General features: G+C 43.7%; 1 protein-coding gene across 1 annotated transcript; it reads right to left on the bottom strand.

The window, feature by feature from the left end:
- Positions 1–2,589: 2,589 nt before the first annotated feature.
- Positions 2,590–10,429, bottom strand: LOC116463370 (PRELI domain containing protein 3B). Its single transcript, XM_032146451.2, has 6 exons — positions 10,272–10,429; positions 6,132–6,300; positions 4,858–4,947; positions 4,359–4,429; positions 4,144–4,246; positions 2,590–2,760 (listed from the first exon to the last, which is right to left on the bottom strand). Exons 1-6 carry the CDS (start codon positions 10,301–10,303, stop codon positions 2,641–2,643), a joined length of 585 nt encoding a protein of 194 aa, XP_032002342.1. The 5' UTR covers positions 10,304–10,429; the 3' UTR covers positions 2,590–2,640.
- Positions 10,430–17,452: the final 7,023 nt, after the last annotated feature.

Raw genomic sequence — 17,452 nt, 5'->3', positions numbered from 1 at the left:
CGGGGCGTACGGACCTGCCAATCACCGCCTCCTACCCGGCCCCGCCCTTGAGCACGGCCCCTGCTGCCCTGCCGCGGAAGCCCCCCGGCGCCGGGAGCCAATGGGCGCGCGCGGTCTGGACTGCGGGTGCCAATCCCCGGGCGGGCCGGCCGGCCGCGCCCACCTATTGGCTCTAAGAGCTCCCGGGACGTGTGTCCCCCGACCTTCCGTATTACCCCAGCGGGGACGACCGGGGCAAGAAGACCGGGGTATCCCCGCTCGCTAAGGGCCGCCGAGCCGCATGCTTTCGGGAAGCGAGGACGCGAGGCGGCGCGGGCACGGCCGCCCCGAGGGCCTGGCTTTGCGCCCGCTTCAGGGAAACGGCGCCGGCTTTTTAAAATCTGTGGACAGACAAGCATGTCCTGAGAGCTGAGATTTAGAAAGGCTCTTAGGGCACCCCCTTGCTCGGAGTGACACTAAACCCTGGAAAGCCAGTGGAGGACCCCCTAGCGTTTTCTGTAGTTCTAGGACCTGCTTCCGATGTGCGACAAGACGGAGGGTAAGGCAACAGTTGCCACTGTTGCCCAGAATGGATGGGAAGAAAAATGTGAGGAAAACCCACTGGAGACACAGGGGAGCTGCCACACGGCCGGGAAAATGCTCATCTCAATGCCTGTGATACAGAGAAACTAACCCAACGCACTGAAGGCTCACAGTCTAGGAATTAAAGTGTTTCTCTCATAAAGAAAAAAAAGCCTTTGCCCTTCACCTTTAATTACTAAAAAGAAATTATAATCAGCAAAAACATCACTTGAAAGTTTTTATTAACAAAAGTTTTCTTTAATCCACATTTCAACTTTATTAAATAGTCCAAGGGTTTCATTTATGAACACTTATTCCAGTTTAGTTCTCTTAAATTCATTTGCTTGTTGTGCATTTATGTTTAAAAAGGTAACTAACTGCACTGGAAAATGAAAATTTATAGTTTTATCATTAGGTCAGTTTTAAAAAAATCAAAGGATAAGGATTTAAAAATATTAGGGCATTTCACCTTTTTCAGAACAAGGATAATTTACAGAAATTATACAAAGCAGACTTTCATCAAATATCAATTATTTAGCGATGTTTTATTTAGCTGAAATGTTATTTCACTTGTAAAAACTATCTCCGGTTACAAAAAAAAAAATCAGAAACCTTATTAAATTTAACCTGCTTTTACAGATGTCCTAAGAAGTCTTAAGCTAAACAAAGTTTAAGTAGGAAAACGATAATTTAAAAATAGTGTGTTATACTATTTCTGTGGTTTATGTACATATATTAACTGGTCTCTTTGATAGGAAACATGACTAGAAGTTTATCACACTAAGCACTGTAAGATAAAGGCAAGGGCTAATCATCTTCGAGCAAAAATACTCTCTATGCAACAACTGCAAATGTCAAAGCTATTATTTAGTGGTTAATTGCCTGCTACAATATATAAAACAAAGAACATTTACTGGATTGTTTTTCAGTTTGCAGCTGCCCTCTTGACATCCCAAATAAGGAATTCCTGTAAGTAAAACTTGCAATGCAGTTCACTCAGTGGTTAGTTTCAGGCCAAGCCTCCCCTCCCATTATCCTTGTTCTTCCCCACTGCCCCAAATCCTGCAGTGGCACCATATTATTAAAAACACTAAGTACCTGGGATTTATGCCACAGAGCAAGACATCATTTGAGTAATTTCAAATAATGTATAGCTCCTTCATGTAAAAAAGATGTTTTGTGGTCACAATTACTTCAAAAAGTAATTATATTCAAATAACCTGACATATCATGCCTTAGCAATTACAAAACCATGATTTTGACACATGGCAATTTTTAAGTTAGGCAAATGTGAAATGCTAAAAGATGTGAACAGCTGTTCTTCTGTTTAAGTTAGAGCACTGCAAAACTCAGGTAATGACTTTATTTTTTTCAGTTAACATAACCAGCCCACAACACAGCATACTAAATCACAAAGTACAAATCCAAGGAAGTTAATACCTTTACTAAGTTACAAAACTTGGGCAAATCAATACAGTACTCTTTTATAATGAAACCATACTTTTGTTGGAGTCATGTTACTTCAGTGATAATTTTCACTCCAAAAATATTTAAGTACCAAATCAAAATACTGGTTTTTAATGGTGGTTTATAGCATAGTAAGGTATTTTACACAAAATATATTTTAAAACTACACAATTTCTCCTCTTAAGTGAGCTCCCTTGTGCAAGCTGTTGAAGTGTACAGCAGCAGGGCAATGGGCGTCTATAGGAGGTGGCTCTGCTCTGTTCTGGGGTTGGTCCAAAGTCAGGTGGAGTTCCAATGTATGAAAAGCTCGAAAATTCTACCTTAAGGAGACTGAATATCAATACCAGTTTCCAAGGAGTTCTTGTTGAATTTTCACAGAAATACTGGAACCCTCAAAATCAAACAGTAACTTCAAACAACATTAATTTCAGATGATCCCTTTTATTTAGAGGCCCTGCATCTGTTTTGATCAAGTCACATAGCCTTACACCAATTTATCAAAAAAAAAAACCTACCCAAAATATAGTTGTATTTTTAAAATAACAAATAAATATATATATAGTCAGTTTGGAGAGACCTGGAGTACGCGACGTTGTCTACTAACTGTCAGGATCACTTCTCTGCAAACGCTGCTGCTGCCATTGGAGTCCTTATGGTTCCTCTTGCTGAGGCTGTCAGTTCTTCAATCTCAGCATTTAATTTATGTATTACCCATTCCATTGCTTCTCGGCCCTTAAAAAAATCCAATACATTTATTGTTACTGAGGGAGAGCAAAGGCATATATCCAACTAATGACACATCAGGAAGTAACAAGGAACGTGACAAGTTTAACTCAATCTCAGGATGACAGATCGTTTTTGTCCTAGCTTTTTCTAATGTTATTTAGCAAATATCAAATGCCTTGAGCAACTGGCTTGATCCATAAACTGACTTTTATTTTGTATGCAAAAGACGTTCTCAAATGAATCTACAATTAAATGACAGAATGTCTTATTTGTTTCATGATTATAGCGGTCCCCTTTTTAGGGGCAAGAAGGTCAAATCCCTTTTCTTTACATTTTAAACCAAAATCCTGTGCAAGGTCCTGCAGGATCTGGTCCTCAACTCATTCCTCACCCCTTCTCTCCTAGTGTTCTACGCAGTTCCTTGAAAAACAGAAAGCGCATTCCCTACTTCCTGTCTCAGGAAACAGAAAGCGCATTCCCTACTTCCTGTCTCAGGGCCTTTGCATATGCAGCGCCTCCACCTAGAACACTCTTCTTGGAATACCCCTCGCAATCCACCTGTCCCCATTTGGCGCTCAGCAGAAACATCAGTTACTGAACACTCAATAAGCACTCTCATACCTTTCTGTACCTTTTCTTTCCTAATTACATGCTGTATGATTAATGTCACCTGCCTCTTAGTTCCACGGGGCAGGGACCACATTTATTTTGCTCCCTGCTCTATACCCTGTCTAGCCTAGCACTCTGCATGGCACAGAGAAGGCATCCATGAGTATCTCCTGATAACCACATTAACCATGTGTTATGCAACAGTGCATGGCATCTTTCTCTAAACTTACTGTTTTAGATCATGCATTCTCAGTAAGCAAAAATTGGTTCTTGGGGGGGATGGAAAAAATCTCCCTCTTTTATGTATAAAACCCACACATATGTATATGATATATAACTTAATGGAGGTGGCAATTAGGGAAAAAATGTCTAAAACGAGTTGGGGGGAGACAACAGTGAAAAAAGGTTGAGAAACAGTGCTTTAAATGACACACAGCTACACATCATTGAGCACTTCCTGTGTGCTGGGCCCCAGGCCTTGCCCACTTTCCATATGTTAGCTCATTTACTCCATGCCAACCCTGTAAAATGGGTAATCTCCACTTCAAAAACGGGAAACTGAGGCACAGAAAGGTTAACTTAATTGCCCAAGGTTAAAAGGCTAAAAGTTAGAGCTTGGATGTGAACTCAGGGCCTTTGTAAGTAACTGCCCAACGTACTGCAGTTTCCTATGGTAGAATGGGCAAGGGTCAGCTTACAAGGACACACATGCAGTCAGCACCCCATTCCATTCCCAGGAAATGAACCAGGGAATAATAACCAAGAAGCAGCCTCACTTACTTTACTAGCGTTTGAGGATATCGTACTTGCCATCAGTCCTTCAAGGTAACTGCTGAGGCTAACTCCTTTCACAGTGATTATGGCTTCTTGAGTCAAAACAGTTCTGGAACAAAACATATTCACACAGGTTCAGATGACCCAGCTTTCATTTTCAAAAAACTTGATAAACTTTAAACACCCTTTACAATACATTTGTTAAAATATTTTTTACTCACTTTTCTGGATCCTGAGGATGTGGTTTGTATATAAGTCTCTCATCTACTGAAACCATGTTTGTAAATGAAATCTACAGAATGAAGAAAAAAAAAAGATCAAGTCATTTTGGAACTGAAGATTCAAAATGTTGCTAAAATCAACATACAAGCCAAAATCTTACTAAACATACAAAACAACAAATAAACTGCTGCTATTATTGCATAGGCTATTCACTGCCTACTTTTTATTTAAAAAGCAAAGTTGAGGAAATAAAGTATAATAATGATAATACACATAATCCCAAACTCATTTTACTGAGTGCTATCCCCTTAGAGATAGGCAAGATCATGAGAGCAGGAAGGGTAAGGAAGCAACATCCAGGGCCAAGTTAGGCCAGCACATAAGCAGGGATTCTCTGAACCACATCATGAACACGCACTCACTTCTATGGCAACTAGGAGAGAGACAAAGAACTCAGCCAGACAGTTCGAAATGAAACAAAAGGGAGCCAAGACTTACATTAGTAGATTTAAGTTCCATTGTTTTCTCTACAGGATCAACTACAGAATGTTCTTGCACATATGTTTTCGTTCTTGCTGCACCAATAAGCTAAGTAAAACATTCAGAATTAGGAATCAGAGGAGGAAGAATTTCTTACCAAGTATATCAATATTTTATTTGACGGAAAAAACGTGTTACAATATTTTGAACCAAAAATCTGTTTCCTAAATACCAGAGGAAACAAGCAAAGGTCAGAAAGGAAGCCTACTCACATATCATGGATGAGAGGAGACTGCCAGACACAAAAACTTTTCCCAGAGGCAATTAGAAACCAGCCCACTGAGAATGTCTGCAATGTGAGGCACTACGCTGAATCTGCCGCGATGCGACAGTGGAGCGCTGAGGCTGAGATATGGAAATCAGGTTTGGGGCAACATGGCAGCTAGAAAAAGGAGAACTCAAAGGCATCTGTCAGTATCTTTCTAGAACAGCCCAAGGGAGGGGGCACCTCAGCTTCATTCTCCAGACAGAAAAACAGCCTTCTCAGGATGGAGGATCACACATCAGTGTCCACTGTCACTCCCTGTGTTATGACCCCAAGCCCACCCCTGACCCTGCTCATTTCTGTGTCTGCACTATGGTTTGCATAAAGGAGGCAGTAAGTACATTCCTATTGAAAATGTGTACTTTAGTTTTCTTAGTGAACCTACTCTCCATAAAGAGACCTTCTAAAGAAACCTGGATCCACTTATTACACCAGTTTTCTTGCATTATGGTAAACTGGCATTCTAGTTTCTTCCTGGTAAAATCTGCTCACTAAAGCCTGCTCATTCTTAAGGGAATAGAATTGTTTCTAAATGTACAGGAAGGAGTTCCAGACCTTGGAACAAATGTGGCAATAACAAGTCTGAGAACATACTCCTTACTTAATGTGCACAACCCACCACTGACCACAGAACTGTTACCTAACAATTATGACCAGACCATTACTGCCAAACCTTAGTATTGGTCTCAAGTTGCTGGAAAAAGCAGAAAAAGGAGATTATAACTCCTTTGAGATCAACAGCATTAGCTGGCTTCCTTAAGAAAATTTTATCGGGTGCCTTCATGAAGACTGTAATAATATTTCCAATTCATTATACACTCATAATTCAAGTTTATTATAATACAACTTGAACGGATGCAAAAAATGACATTCAGAATCGGCTCCCACAACCTATTTGAAAGTATAATGCGGTTTAGAAAACTTCTCTACAGCAGTCACATTTCTCCGGGAATAAAGATACACTTACAGACTTCACAATGGAAGGCAGTCCCCACTCTGTGCTGAGAAGTCTGTGGCTGTGCAACTTTCCAGAGGGATCTATATGTCTGTCCAACACATCAACTCCAACCACACTTGGGTTCATAGGGTTTGGGTATTTCTGCATTGCAGCTGTTGTAACAGTTTCCCACGGGTGGCTGCCGATGTGAACCAAAAAAAAAAAAAAATTCAAACATTTAAAAATATGCATATGAATTAAACAATCTATCAAATCATTCATTACAATGTAAGTTTAATGAGTTTACCTAGGAAAAACTACCTTCTGAAACACTGATGATTATGGGAAACTGATCTACATTTTTAACAGGCTGTTCGGTATTTTTCCACAATACAGGCTATGTAAAAAAACTCATATCTATAAAGATCAAAGCAGTCTACACCATCTTTCCTACTTATCATTATCCACTTTCACTTGTAAATTGTTTCTAGGAAGAACCAGTAATTCATGAAAATGTATTTAAAAATTATGTTCTACTGAAACAAATAGCCAAAAGTATCATTATGCCATTTATTATTTTTTCTGACCCAAATTCTATCAGTTTATACGGAAGTAACAAAAGTAAAAGAGTTTATGGGCACTATAAATTCTTACAGGGATCACAAAAAGATCCAAAGCATTGATTTAATTATTGAACTTTCCCTTCATTTTAATGTAATAAATAACAGTGGCTCCTCCAGTCAATCTATTGTTTTTCTCAAAGGAGTGATTCTGATTTGTTTCGAAAAGGTCACTCAATATAATAAAATGTCCTTAAGGTGCACTCCTAATATACTATTTTCTAATATTCTCTTTTAATATAATAAGCACTTGCTTATCACCTAGTATTGAAGTGGTAATAATATCACATCATTTGAGAACTTGCAGTACCTTTATTTTCTCGAAAAAGCACATGGGTGATTCAAAATGTGATGCAACCTTTGTTCACTTCACAACTTCTGTGAATAAGACACTTGTACAAAAAATATCATTTTCAAAAGGACCCCTTATTAAGTACAATCAGTATTAAAGGTGATTTAGTCCACCTGCAGTCTGATTCTAATGCCTTCTACACTACTTATCTGTGCTCTCATCTTCATTTAAAGGAAAAAGACAAGATCTGGGGATGATGTTTCAAGCTACAATGACTGATAAGCCACACAGCATTACTTTTTATTTTTCTAAAAGTAAAACAAGTAGACATTAGTCCAACTTTTTAGAGAACTCAGATTGACAACTACATCTTGTTGACAAAAGGAAAATCTGAACTCCATTAATTTCCCAGAACCCTGGACAACCAGTGACATCATTTTTAATGTTTTCATTTTAATATTATTTTCTCTACAATATTGTACCAATGAACCTCATTCTGTCTTTAGTCTCCAGCCTTATCCAGCAATCAATGCAGGTATATAAGCAGAGTTGCTTCATCAATCTGAAGAGTCCCCCAAATAGAAGCATACAGGCCAAGCACTGATTCTTACCAAGGCAACTCTCTAAAATGAAAATCAGATGAACCCTTCCCAGGTCTCCATCCAGTCATATACCATGGTTAGCTGGCTTCCATGCCCTTACCTCTTCCCCCAACCCTCTCTAAAAAATTAATAATAGCATGACTTCAAGGTGGTTATATATTATTTGTAATTTAGTCCATCTCTCCTTTCTGAACCAACTTGAAACCACTGATGTTGACTTAGCTTGGCTCAAGATTGCTTTATGAACCATAACCAGCTCAAACATTACAACAATACTTATTATGATTAATCTTCCAGCAATTAATCTGAACTGTATTAGCATAATTACGTGGAAAAGATCTCACAATGGAAGACATTCAAAGACCACGCCAAAGTAGAATCGGGAGGACCTGGCTATGGCTCACTGACCCGTCCAACTTCTTCACCTTTGAAACGAGGTGAGGACATTATTAACTCCACTGGTGCAGCATCGAGGTCTTGATTTACTTATGAAAACGTAATCAATCCAAAGAACAGTGGCTGACACATACTGGGCATCTCTATAAGTTGAAGGAATCAATGAATGACTTCACCTGGATGCCAACTATAGGCCTCAGAAGAAAAGTGTTGGAAAATCAAAGACAGATAAGATGTAGAATGATGACTTAGCCATTGTTAGAGAGTAACATCCCAAAGATCAGAAACAACACTCAGATTTGTGAGGGCAGATGATGACTTCAATTTCAGACAGGCTGAGTTTGAAGGGCCTGTGGGACAGGAGGGTAGCAATGCCTAACAGGCACCTGAAAATGAAGAGCGAAGCTCAAGAGAGGCTGGAGCTCAAGGTACAGATCTGGGTGCCATAAATGTATACCTATCATTTGGGACTTTGACCAAACAGCTCAGATTATGTGGGGAGAAAGCACGGATCAGGGCTGTTTCTCCCAGGACAAAAAAAAAGTCTGTGACAAAAAGAGAAAAAAAAAAAAAAAGAAATTAAGATCACAGGTGAAATCCAATATAGGAAGGCCAACACAGAATCTCACTGAACATTTACACTGAATGGGAAAAGACAGGGAAGCGCTGAAGACAAAGGCAGAAAGAGTGTAGAGGGAAGGAGGGGATGAGCCAGGAAGAAGAGTTAGGGAAGATACGAAAGTTCTGGGAGACTCAGTGCCAAGAACTTCTGAAGCATGCAAACCTGGAAGAGGACTGAAATTAAACATCCTCGGAGCTGAAATGGACTAGCGATGAATGTGACCAGGTTAATGAACATCTAAATTACTACAAATTTCGGATCTTTTCCCTCCCACAAAGACTAAACAGTAGGGGGAAAAGAAAGCTTCCTTCTGATTCCGGTATTCTATACTTTGCAGGATACAGCAGGCCCTAGGATGTGTCCCACTGAGTACAAATGCTGACAACGTTTTAAAAGTTGCCTTCAGAGGCCGGGCAGTGGCCCACACCTGTAATCCCGGCACTTTGGGAGGCCGAGGTGGGCGAATCACTTGAAGTCAGGAGTTCGAGATCAACCTGACCAACATGGTGAAACTCTGTCTCTACTAAAAATACAAAACTCAGCCGGGCGCGGTGGTGGGCGCCTGTAATCCCAGCTACTTGGGAGGCCAAGGCAGGAGAATCGTTTGAACACGGGAGACGGAGGTTGCAGTGAGCCAAGATCACACCACTGCACTCCAGCCTGGGCAACACAGCGAGACTCTGCCTCAAAAAAGAAACAAAAAAATAACAGTTGCCTTCAGAGACATTTTTAAAAACATATATGGCTTTGTAGCATATTTACTTACAAGGCTATACTAATTAAAACAGTGTGGCAACGACATTAAGATCAGCGGAACAGAGCAGGTAACTCGGGAAAAAAAGGATTTCGCTGCTTAAATTTGTGGCTCTTTTGTAAATGGAATCAGGGACCTGGAAGAGAATATAATTCTCCACATCCAACTGGTTCAAGGCCTATTTTCGTTAGTAAACATTTCACATTATCCAAAAAGATGTGCCTGAACGTGGCCTCAAAGAGCTAACACGGGTAGGCCCTGACGACCGTCCTTTTCCATCTCTCAGATGAAAATGGGTAACCCAGGGTCACACGCTTGTGGCAGCCTGAGCTAGACCTTGAATTCCAAATCCAAGGCTCTGCTGCGTAGATGAACGAGTTGTGAAAAGGTTTCACATCCTGGTGGCCAGAGTTCACCCGAAATTCACATTCGGAGGTAGAAACTCCACCCAAACGGCGGCCAGGGAAAGTACACTCTGGAGAAAACCAACACCTCCCTCTTGGGATCCTCGGGTCCACGTCCCAAAGGGGTTTCGCAGGGCGGGATGTGGCAACCCTGAGTGCTGTCAAGGGCTTCGTGCTCCGCGACGCCCCCAGGACCTCAGGAGGCCGCCGGCCCGAGGCTACCTCATGGTGGGGGACAGCCCGGAAGTGGCCCCGTAGCCCTGCCTGGGTCTGGAGGTCGGAGCCGTCCCCTCGGCTACGGCGCCTCGGGGTCGTGACCTTGGCCTGCCCTCCGTGTTGCCGGGGCCCGCAGGCTTCAGAGTTCGCTCCCCTCGCTAGGCCCGACGCCTAGAAGCCTCCTGCGGGCCACCTCTGCCTCGCCTCGACTTCAGGGCCGGCATGCCTGCCCTCCACGGGGCCGCCCCCGCGCCCCAAACTTACTCAAAGACGTGCTCCGAAGTCCAGATCTTCATGGTGCCGGCACCCTGAGCGATGTCCGGGTAGCGCCAGGGGACAACGAGGCACAGAGGCTACACCTGCCCCTGCCCCGCCCCCAGCACCCCAGCCGGCGGCGCAGTGCGCAGGCGCCGTCGGGCCCGACGCGAGGGACGTCCAGACGCGCGGCCCCACGCCCTATCCCGGCCCGGGTTTTGCCCCAGCCTTGCGCGCGGCGCAAGGAAACCCCGCCTCTTAGCGCGGGGCGCATCGCGCCGGCGCAGTGCCGCAGACGGCAGCTGGAGTGGCCGGCGCGGGCGCTGTGCTGCGCAGGCGCGGCGGGCGGGTCGAGAGCCTTGACCTCTGGGCAGAGTTGGGTCAGGTCCAGGAGGTGCCCGGGCGCCCGCTTGGCCCTCCTTGTCCTTCTGGCCCAGCACATCCTCGCCCGGCATTTCGAGGCGTGTGGACGCATGCGGTCAGCCTGCTGACATGGATGTTCCTTGTGGTGGTCATTTGTGCAAAATTTCCTGGTGCTCTGTAGAGAGTTCCAGCCACCTCCTGGGTCAGCCCGGGCTGTTGTCCCAAATCCACCAGCCACCCAGCCGATCAGCTGTGCCCGTCCCACCTGCCCTCCAGGAGCTTGCAGCCCTCAGAGGGGATAAATAAGGCGTGACGGAGAGAAGCTAACATCAGATCTGCCCGTGAATAATACCCCTACGAGGGATGCAGTCCGGAAGCACGGTGCCAGGGGTCGGGTAGAAAAGCTTCCTGGCCGGGCACACCTTGCCCTAGGTGCATAGGATGGATCTGAGCTGAGATGTCCCTCCCAGAGAGACTTCCCTCGTCACCGTTTCTCACCTTGTTGCTCTGCTCCATCACAATATCCTGTTGCATTTTTTATAACACTTACCCCTGTGACATCATCTTGTTAATTTATTTGTTATAATTCACAATCGAACTGAGTCCTCGAAGGCAAGAATCTTGCCGGTCTTGCTCAAAAATCATTCTCAGTGTCTCCCATATAGTCAAGGCTCAATGATTACTTATTGAAAAATGAAAAAAATCAATAGCTATTTGTGGGATGAATGAATTAATGGAGTCATTTAGTTTATTTGTTGTAACTTCTGCTAGACTGTAAGCCCCTGAGGGCGAGGCTCTTGCCAGACTTGTTCAGTGATTTCCCGCTTCCTACATGACAACTATTTGTTGCATCAATGGATGAAAGAATGACTAAGAATTGCTGGGGCAGGAGGAGGTGGCATGTGGTTTCATTCAGAGATGAGCCTTGTCCAGGGGACAGACTGCCTGGCTTAGCTTTCAGACTATGGCTTCCCACCCTCCTCTCCTGCACTCTCCACAGCCGTCTACCTCCTAACAGAACAATTTGCCATTTTAAATGAAGGTTATGGCGGAAAATCTTTACATCTAGTTACTTAGAAGCTTGTTAGAAGGACCACCTCATTCTTGTTCTTAGCTTATTTGATTGTTAAAAACAAATAAAAAGCCAGGTTAATTTAGGAGGGAGGATAATTTTTCAAAATAATATAAGTCCTTTATACAGGAAAACAAAAATTACATTAGACAGGAAGGAAATAATATGGTTGGGTAGTTGCTAAGTGCAATTCTTGGTACCTGAGATTTTCTTTTTTTAAACCTACAGTACTTAAGAGTGATTTCTTGGCGAGGTAATTCTTTAAGGGCTGCTGAGAGTACCTCAGCCTTGACTAAGATGCAGTTCATGTTGCTGGGTGTTAAAAACACTGGTTCAAGAACCATCAGCACAGAACAGCCTGTCCTTGCTATTCCTGGAGTTCCATGAGGCTGTTCACCATTCAGCATTCCTGTTCTGTTTATTTTAGAGAACATTATTCTGCCCTCAAGTTCAAAATTTCTGTGTTTTAGTCATGAAAATTAAATGACCCCTATCTCCCATGCCCCCAACACACACACTATATCAGTCTAATTTTACTTACTAGATCTAGAGTGGTGGGATGGGGCATGGAAAGATGGAGATCGAGGACCCAAGTGTCTTCTCTGTGTGTCTCCTCATGGTGGAAATAATACCACCTCTTGCTTGGATTTGGAGGGCAAGACTTTCATAATGATTATCTCCCGGAGACTCTCTTAGGAGACACGGAGGAAGCAAACTAATGGTTTTTAGATACCTAAGCACTGCATTACTTGACAGTGCCTCTCACAGAAACAGAGAAGTCATTAACAACAGATCATTAATTTGATTTGAAATTAACTAGGTGACTGGTAGTTATGGCCCTTGCCCCAGGGATGACACACATGTCCACACCCTTCCTGTTGGGATCTCCTGTTGGGATCTTGCCAAGCTCGGTATCTGGGACGAGAATGAAGACATTAACTCTTACCTACAAGGAACTTTACAACTGGCCAGGAACCAAAACCAAAACACAAGTCGAGAATCAACTAGAGGATATTTATTTATTTATTTTTTAGATAGAGTCTCACTCTGTCACCCAGGCCCAGGCTGGAGTGCAATGGCATGATCTCGGCTCACCGCAACCTCTGCCTCCCAGGTTCAAGTGATTCTCCTGCCTCAGCCTCTGGAGTAGCTGGGATTACATGTGCGTGCCACCACACCCAGCTAATTTTTGTATTTTTAGTAGAGATGGGGTTTCACCATGTTGACCAGGCTGGTCTTGAACTCCTGACCTCAAGTGATCTGCCTGCCTCGGCCTCCCAAAGTGCTGGGATTATAGGCATGAGCCACCATGCCCAGCAAGAATCAACTAGAGGATATTTAAAGGGAGGGTTGGGTGTTCACAGCCAAGAGACCCAGAACTTTGAAGTGCAGCCTCTGGGTCCTTATGGAAGGTGGTGGGCAGAAGAGGATTGGCTAAGAGGCTGGGATCAGGGGTTGGTATAGCAAGAGGCAGATGGCGGCACTGACATGAGTGGCCCCATGTTAGCCAGTTCCAGAGACAGGCCAGGCAGGAGAAGCACTCCATCGTCAGCTGGGCCTCAGCTACTGTTATTTCCAAATTCCCCTCACTTGCACACCATCTTTACAGTTGTTGCCCTATCTTCATTCCACACGTCCCATTGTTCTCGGACCAAATCGACAGTTGGGCTGCTTATTCTCAAGGCCCAATAACGAGATGCAGATGAACTGGGAGAGAAGGGAGTTAACCGGTTACAAGGAGAAGGCCTGGAAATTATCACCAGACCAACTCAAAATTATAAAGTTTTCCAGAGCTTATATACCTTCTAAGCTATATGTCTATGTGTAAGTGTGCGTTCATCTAAAGACATAAGTGATTAACTTCTTCTAATCTAGAACTAAGATCTGAGTCCTGAAGACCTTCCTCTGGAGCCTCAGTAAACTGACTTAATCTAAATGGGTCCAGGTGCTGGGATGATCACTCCTGCTACATCATGGAGGCCTGGGGAGTTCCTTCAGACCCCTAATAAATTTGTCTGTGGAGGCCTGGGGAGTTTCTTCAGACCCCTAGTAAAACTTGTTTAATCCTAAGCAGGTTCTGTTAAGAATTCCTTCGCCATCTTGTCATACTTCAAGGCCCAGGAAAGGCCTAGACAAAACTCTTGCTGGGCTTTCGTGACATTCCAGCCTTTGTATAAGGACACTGGCTCTTTTGGCTTTTCATATTTAACCACTCAGTCAGCATGGAAACAGTTGTTATGGAGGCCTGCATTAGTGAGACCTGGCTTGCCACACCATTACTACTTGATTTTTTATATCACTGTGATCTAAGAAGAAACGTACTTGGTCTTTGTCCCACGTTCTTGTCACAGAGCTGCTAAAACCCTTGCGATTTCCTGAATGATAGGGATGACTGATTATTTATAACAAGCTCTTTTTGATACCATCTCCAGGTAGATGGTGTTGGAATTGTAATGGCTGCTAGAGAATTGTGTGGGAAAAACCGTGTGTTTTTGTCAGAATCAGCTTCCTTACAAATACACTTGAAAGGAAACTTTATATAACTACTTTCAATAGAAAACCAGTATTTTTACCCTGATAAATGCTAAATACATGACTCTTAAAGTAAGGCAGTGAGCCCCGTGGGCTTCCTAACACCTTCTCGTCTCCTCCCAAAGTGGGCATGTCTCACTTTGGTGCTGACTTCCAAAGGTGCTTTTTGGATTCTCATCCATTCTCCTCAAACTCCAAGCCACCTTTTCCTCTGAATCTCTCAGCAGTGACCTTTATCTCTAAATTCACTGTGAACTCCTTCAACTGTCTTCTTCCCTTTGTATTCTCATGACTCCTTTCCGTATATCTTCTTAACTCAGAATCTTTCTCTCTTTCCCTCCCTCCCTCTTTCTCTCCCTTCCTCCTTCCTTCCTTCTTTCCTTCCTTCCTCTGTCTTTCTCCTCTTTCTCTCTCTCTTTCTTTCTTCCTTTCTTTCAACAGAATCTTGCTCTGTCTCCCAGGCTGGAGTGCAGTGGCATGATCTTGGCTCACTGCAACCTCCTCCTCCTAGGTTCAAACAATTCCCCTGCCTCAGCCTCTTGAGTAGCTGGGATTACAGGCATGCACCACCACGCTGGCTAATTTTTGTATTTCTAGTAGAGATGGGATTTCGCCATCTTGGCCAGGCTGGTCTCGAACTCCTGACCTCAAGTGATCCACCTGCCTTGGCTTCCAAAAGTGCTAGGATTACAGGCATGAGCCACCATGCCCGGCCTCGTTTTTACGTTTTTATTTCAGAGACAGAGCTTTGCTCTGTCGCCCAGGCTGGAGTGCAGTAACATGATTACGGCTCACTGCAGCTTTGACCTCCTGGGCTAAATTGATCCCCCTGCCTCAGCCTCCCGAGTAGCTGGAACTACAGATGCGTGCCATCATGCCCAGCCATGATAATGTGTCCCTTCTCCTTTCCAGTCTTTTTGTCTGTGCTCCCTCCATTTAGTCATTGCACAAATAACCACTGATCATCTATTCTGGGTCATCCCTATCACACTACAGCAGCAGGTGACAATTTCCCCAGGGACAATATTCCCCAGAGGACATTGGCACTGTCTGGAGACATGCTTGGTTGTCCCAACTGGTGGTGAGGGTGCCACTGGCATCTGTGGGTAGAGGCTAGGGATGCTGCTAAACATCCTATAATGCACAAGATGGCAACTGATTCCCCACCCCAACAAAGAGGGATCTGGCCCCAAATGTTGACAATGTGAGTGTTGAAATCCTGGGGTTCATCTAACAGGCTCTTATCTCTGTTCCAGTCTACCTGTCTGGCTTTGATGTTTTCTCCTTCCATTCTCCAACTCAGCTGAACCACAGCCACATAAATCTCTCGCTATCCTTACAGGCCATGCATTTCCACACCCTTGAACTTTGCACATGGTGTTCTCTCTACCCAGAATGCACTTTCCTCTGATTTGCCCTGGAAAGTCTTACTCATATCTCGAGATTCTGTGCAAATACTCTACTCTCCAAGTGCCTCACTGATACGCCTCTCCCCACTAGCTGAGCACAGTGCCTTGTTTCGCTTCTGTGCTCCTGTTTGCATTTGATACAGCCCTCATTATGACACATCACTGTGGAAGTGTTGTGTGTGTGTCCACGCTGCAATTTAAAGTCCAAAGTGATGACTTCTGTGTTAGAAGGATGGGTGGAAGCATGGCTCCTTATCAACCTCTTCGTCATTTGAGTCCTTACTATAAATGTGGCCACACAGTGAAGCAATAATCATCATAACAAGAAAATATTTGCCACTGAACCAAATCTGTACATATGAACTTGGTGCCTTGTGAAAGCACCAGCATAGATCCTCATCTCTTGAGCCTATGTGTTTGCTGGTTAATCTCTCACTGATTGTCCAAGGTTAAAAATAACACAAGTGGTTGGAAAGTGAAACCAAAACTCTTGGAGAAGATGCAGAATTTCATCAAGTTGATGAGAATGATATTCAAGAACTCCTTCATTATACACTAACCCACCAATCGATGACTTTGTGTAGAATTAAAGCAGTTAACATTTGAGCAGACAAAATTGGCAAGGGATGGTTCACAAAGAAAATGATATGAATGGCTAAAAGCTGGGAAAGACCCTTGGGAAAAATATTCGAGTCCTTGAATATTTCTGCAAAGATGTCCATCTCTGCGATTGAGTTGTGAAATTCAAACATATTTTGCAGTGCTATTTTTCAGTTTGGTGAGGAAAATCACTGCAGAAACCAGCACTTGGTTCATTCTATGTGATAACAATTTGATAGAGTTACAATTTTAATCTAACATATGTATATATCTATCTCATATAAATATCTATCGTTATATAGATATCACTAAATATACACATATGGATATATGTGTATATATATATAAACTTACTATCATTACTTTATTTTATGTTATTTATTTATTTTTGAGATGGAGTCTCACTCTGTCGCCCAGGCTGGAGGGCAGTGGCACAATCTGGGTTCACTGCAAACTCTGCCTTCTGGGTTCAAGCGAATCTCCTGTCTCAGCCTCTCAAGTAGCTGGGATTACAGGCACCCGCCACCACACCTGGCTACTTTTTGTATTTTTAGTAGAGATGGGTTTTCACCACGTTGGTCAGGCTAGTCTCGAACTCCTGACCTCAAGTGATCCACCACCTCAGCCTCCCAAAGTGCTGGGATTACAGGTGGGAGCCACCGTGCCCAGTCAGTATCATCATTTTATATTTCATTTTTCAGGGTAAAGTGTCAGCTGCACTTTTTGTTTTTCATCATTTACTATAAAATATTGGTGTTGCTTTTAAGTGGATTTGCTTTCAGTGAGCTTATTGGGTACCAACTGCATACCAAAAATGACAGCTTTCTTCAAACTCCAACAGCTAGGACTACACAGGGAGGTCGGTGAGGAGAGAGATGCAATCAGTACTTCGGTTACAAACAGTAAGGGCAGTGGTGATAGGAGAGGAGCGGGAAATTGGAGCCATGTTTAGGCAGATGTACTGGCACAGCCCGGGACGCTCTCACCTTTTCACTTGTGGCCAAGGTGGCCCTGATGGAATAGAGAGCCAGAGTCTGCGTGGCCATAGAATAAGCCAGAGAGAAGTGACCAGCACAGCTCAAGCCTGAGATTTCAACATCCCTATCAGCTCTCCAACCTAGGGAGTGTAACTGGCTGAGAAGGAGAGACCAGAACACAGGAGGGGCTCAGGGGCTCCCAAGCCCTCAGACATGGCGTCCACCCCTTGTCTCTGC

This window comes from Hylobates moloch, unplaced genomic scaffold (assembly GCF_009828535.3).
Source record: "Hylobates moloch isolate HMO894 unplaced genomic scaffold, HMol_V3 SCAFFOLD_34, whole genome shotgun sequence".
In the NCBI taxonomy this organism is placed as follows: domain Eukaryota; kingdom Metazoa; phylum Chordata; class Mammalia; order Primates; family Hylobatidae; genus Hylobates; species Hylobates moloch.
The sequence above is the reverse complement of the archived record's forward strand: the minus strand, read 5'-3'. Positions and strand labels throughout refer to the sequence as shown.

Bases quoted from the DNA above. Each gene is read 5' to 3' on its own strand.
- LOC116463370 (XM_032146451.2), bottom strand. From the start codon at position 10,303: ATGAAGATCTGGACTTCGGAGCACGTCTTTGA. The intron at 6,301-10,271 runs GTAAGTTTGGGG...TCACATCGGCAG, and splicing joins ACTTCGGAGCACGTCTTTGA to CCACCCGTGGGAAACTGTTA. The intron at 4,247-4,358 runs GTGAGTAAAAAA...GTTTTGTTCCAG, and splicing joins CATCCTCAGGATCCAGAAAA to AACTGTTTTGACTCAAGAAG.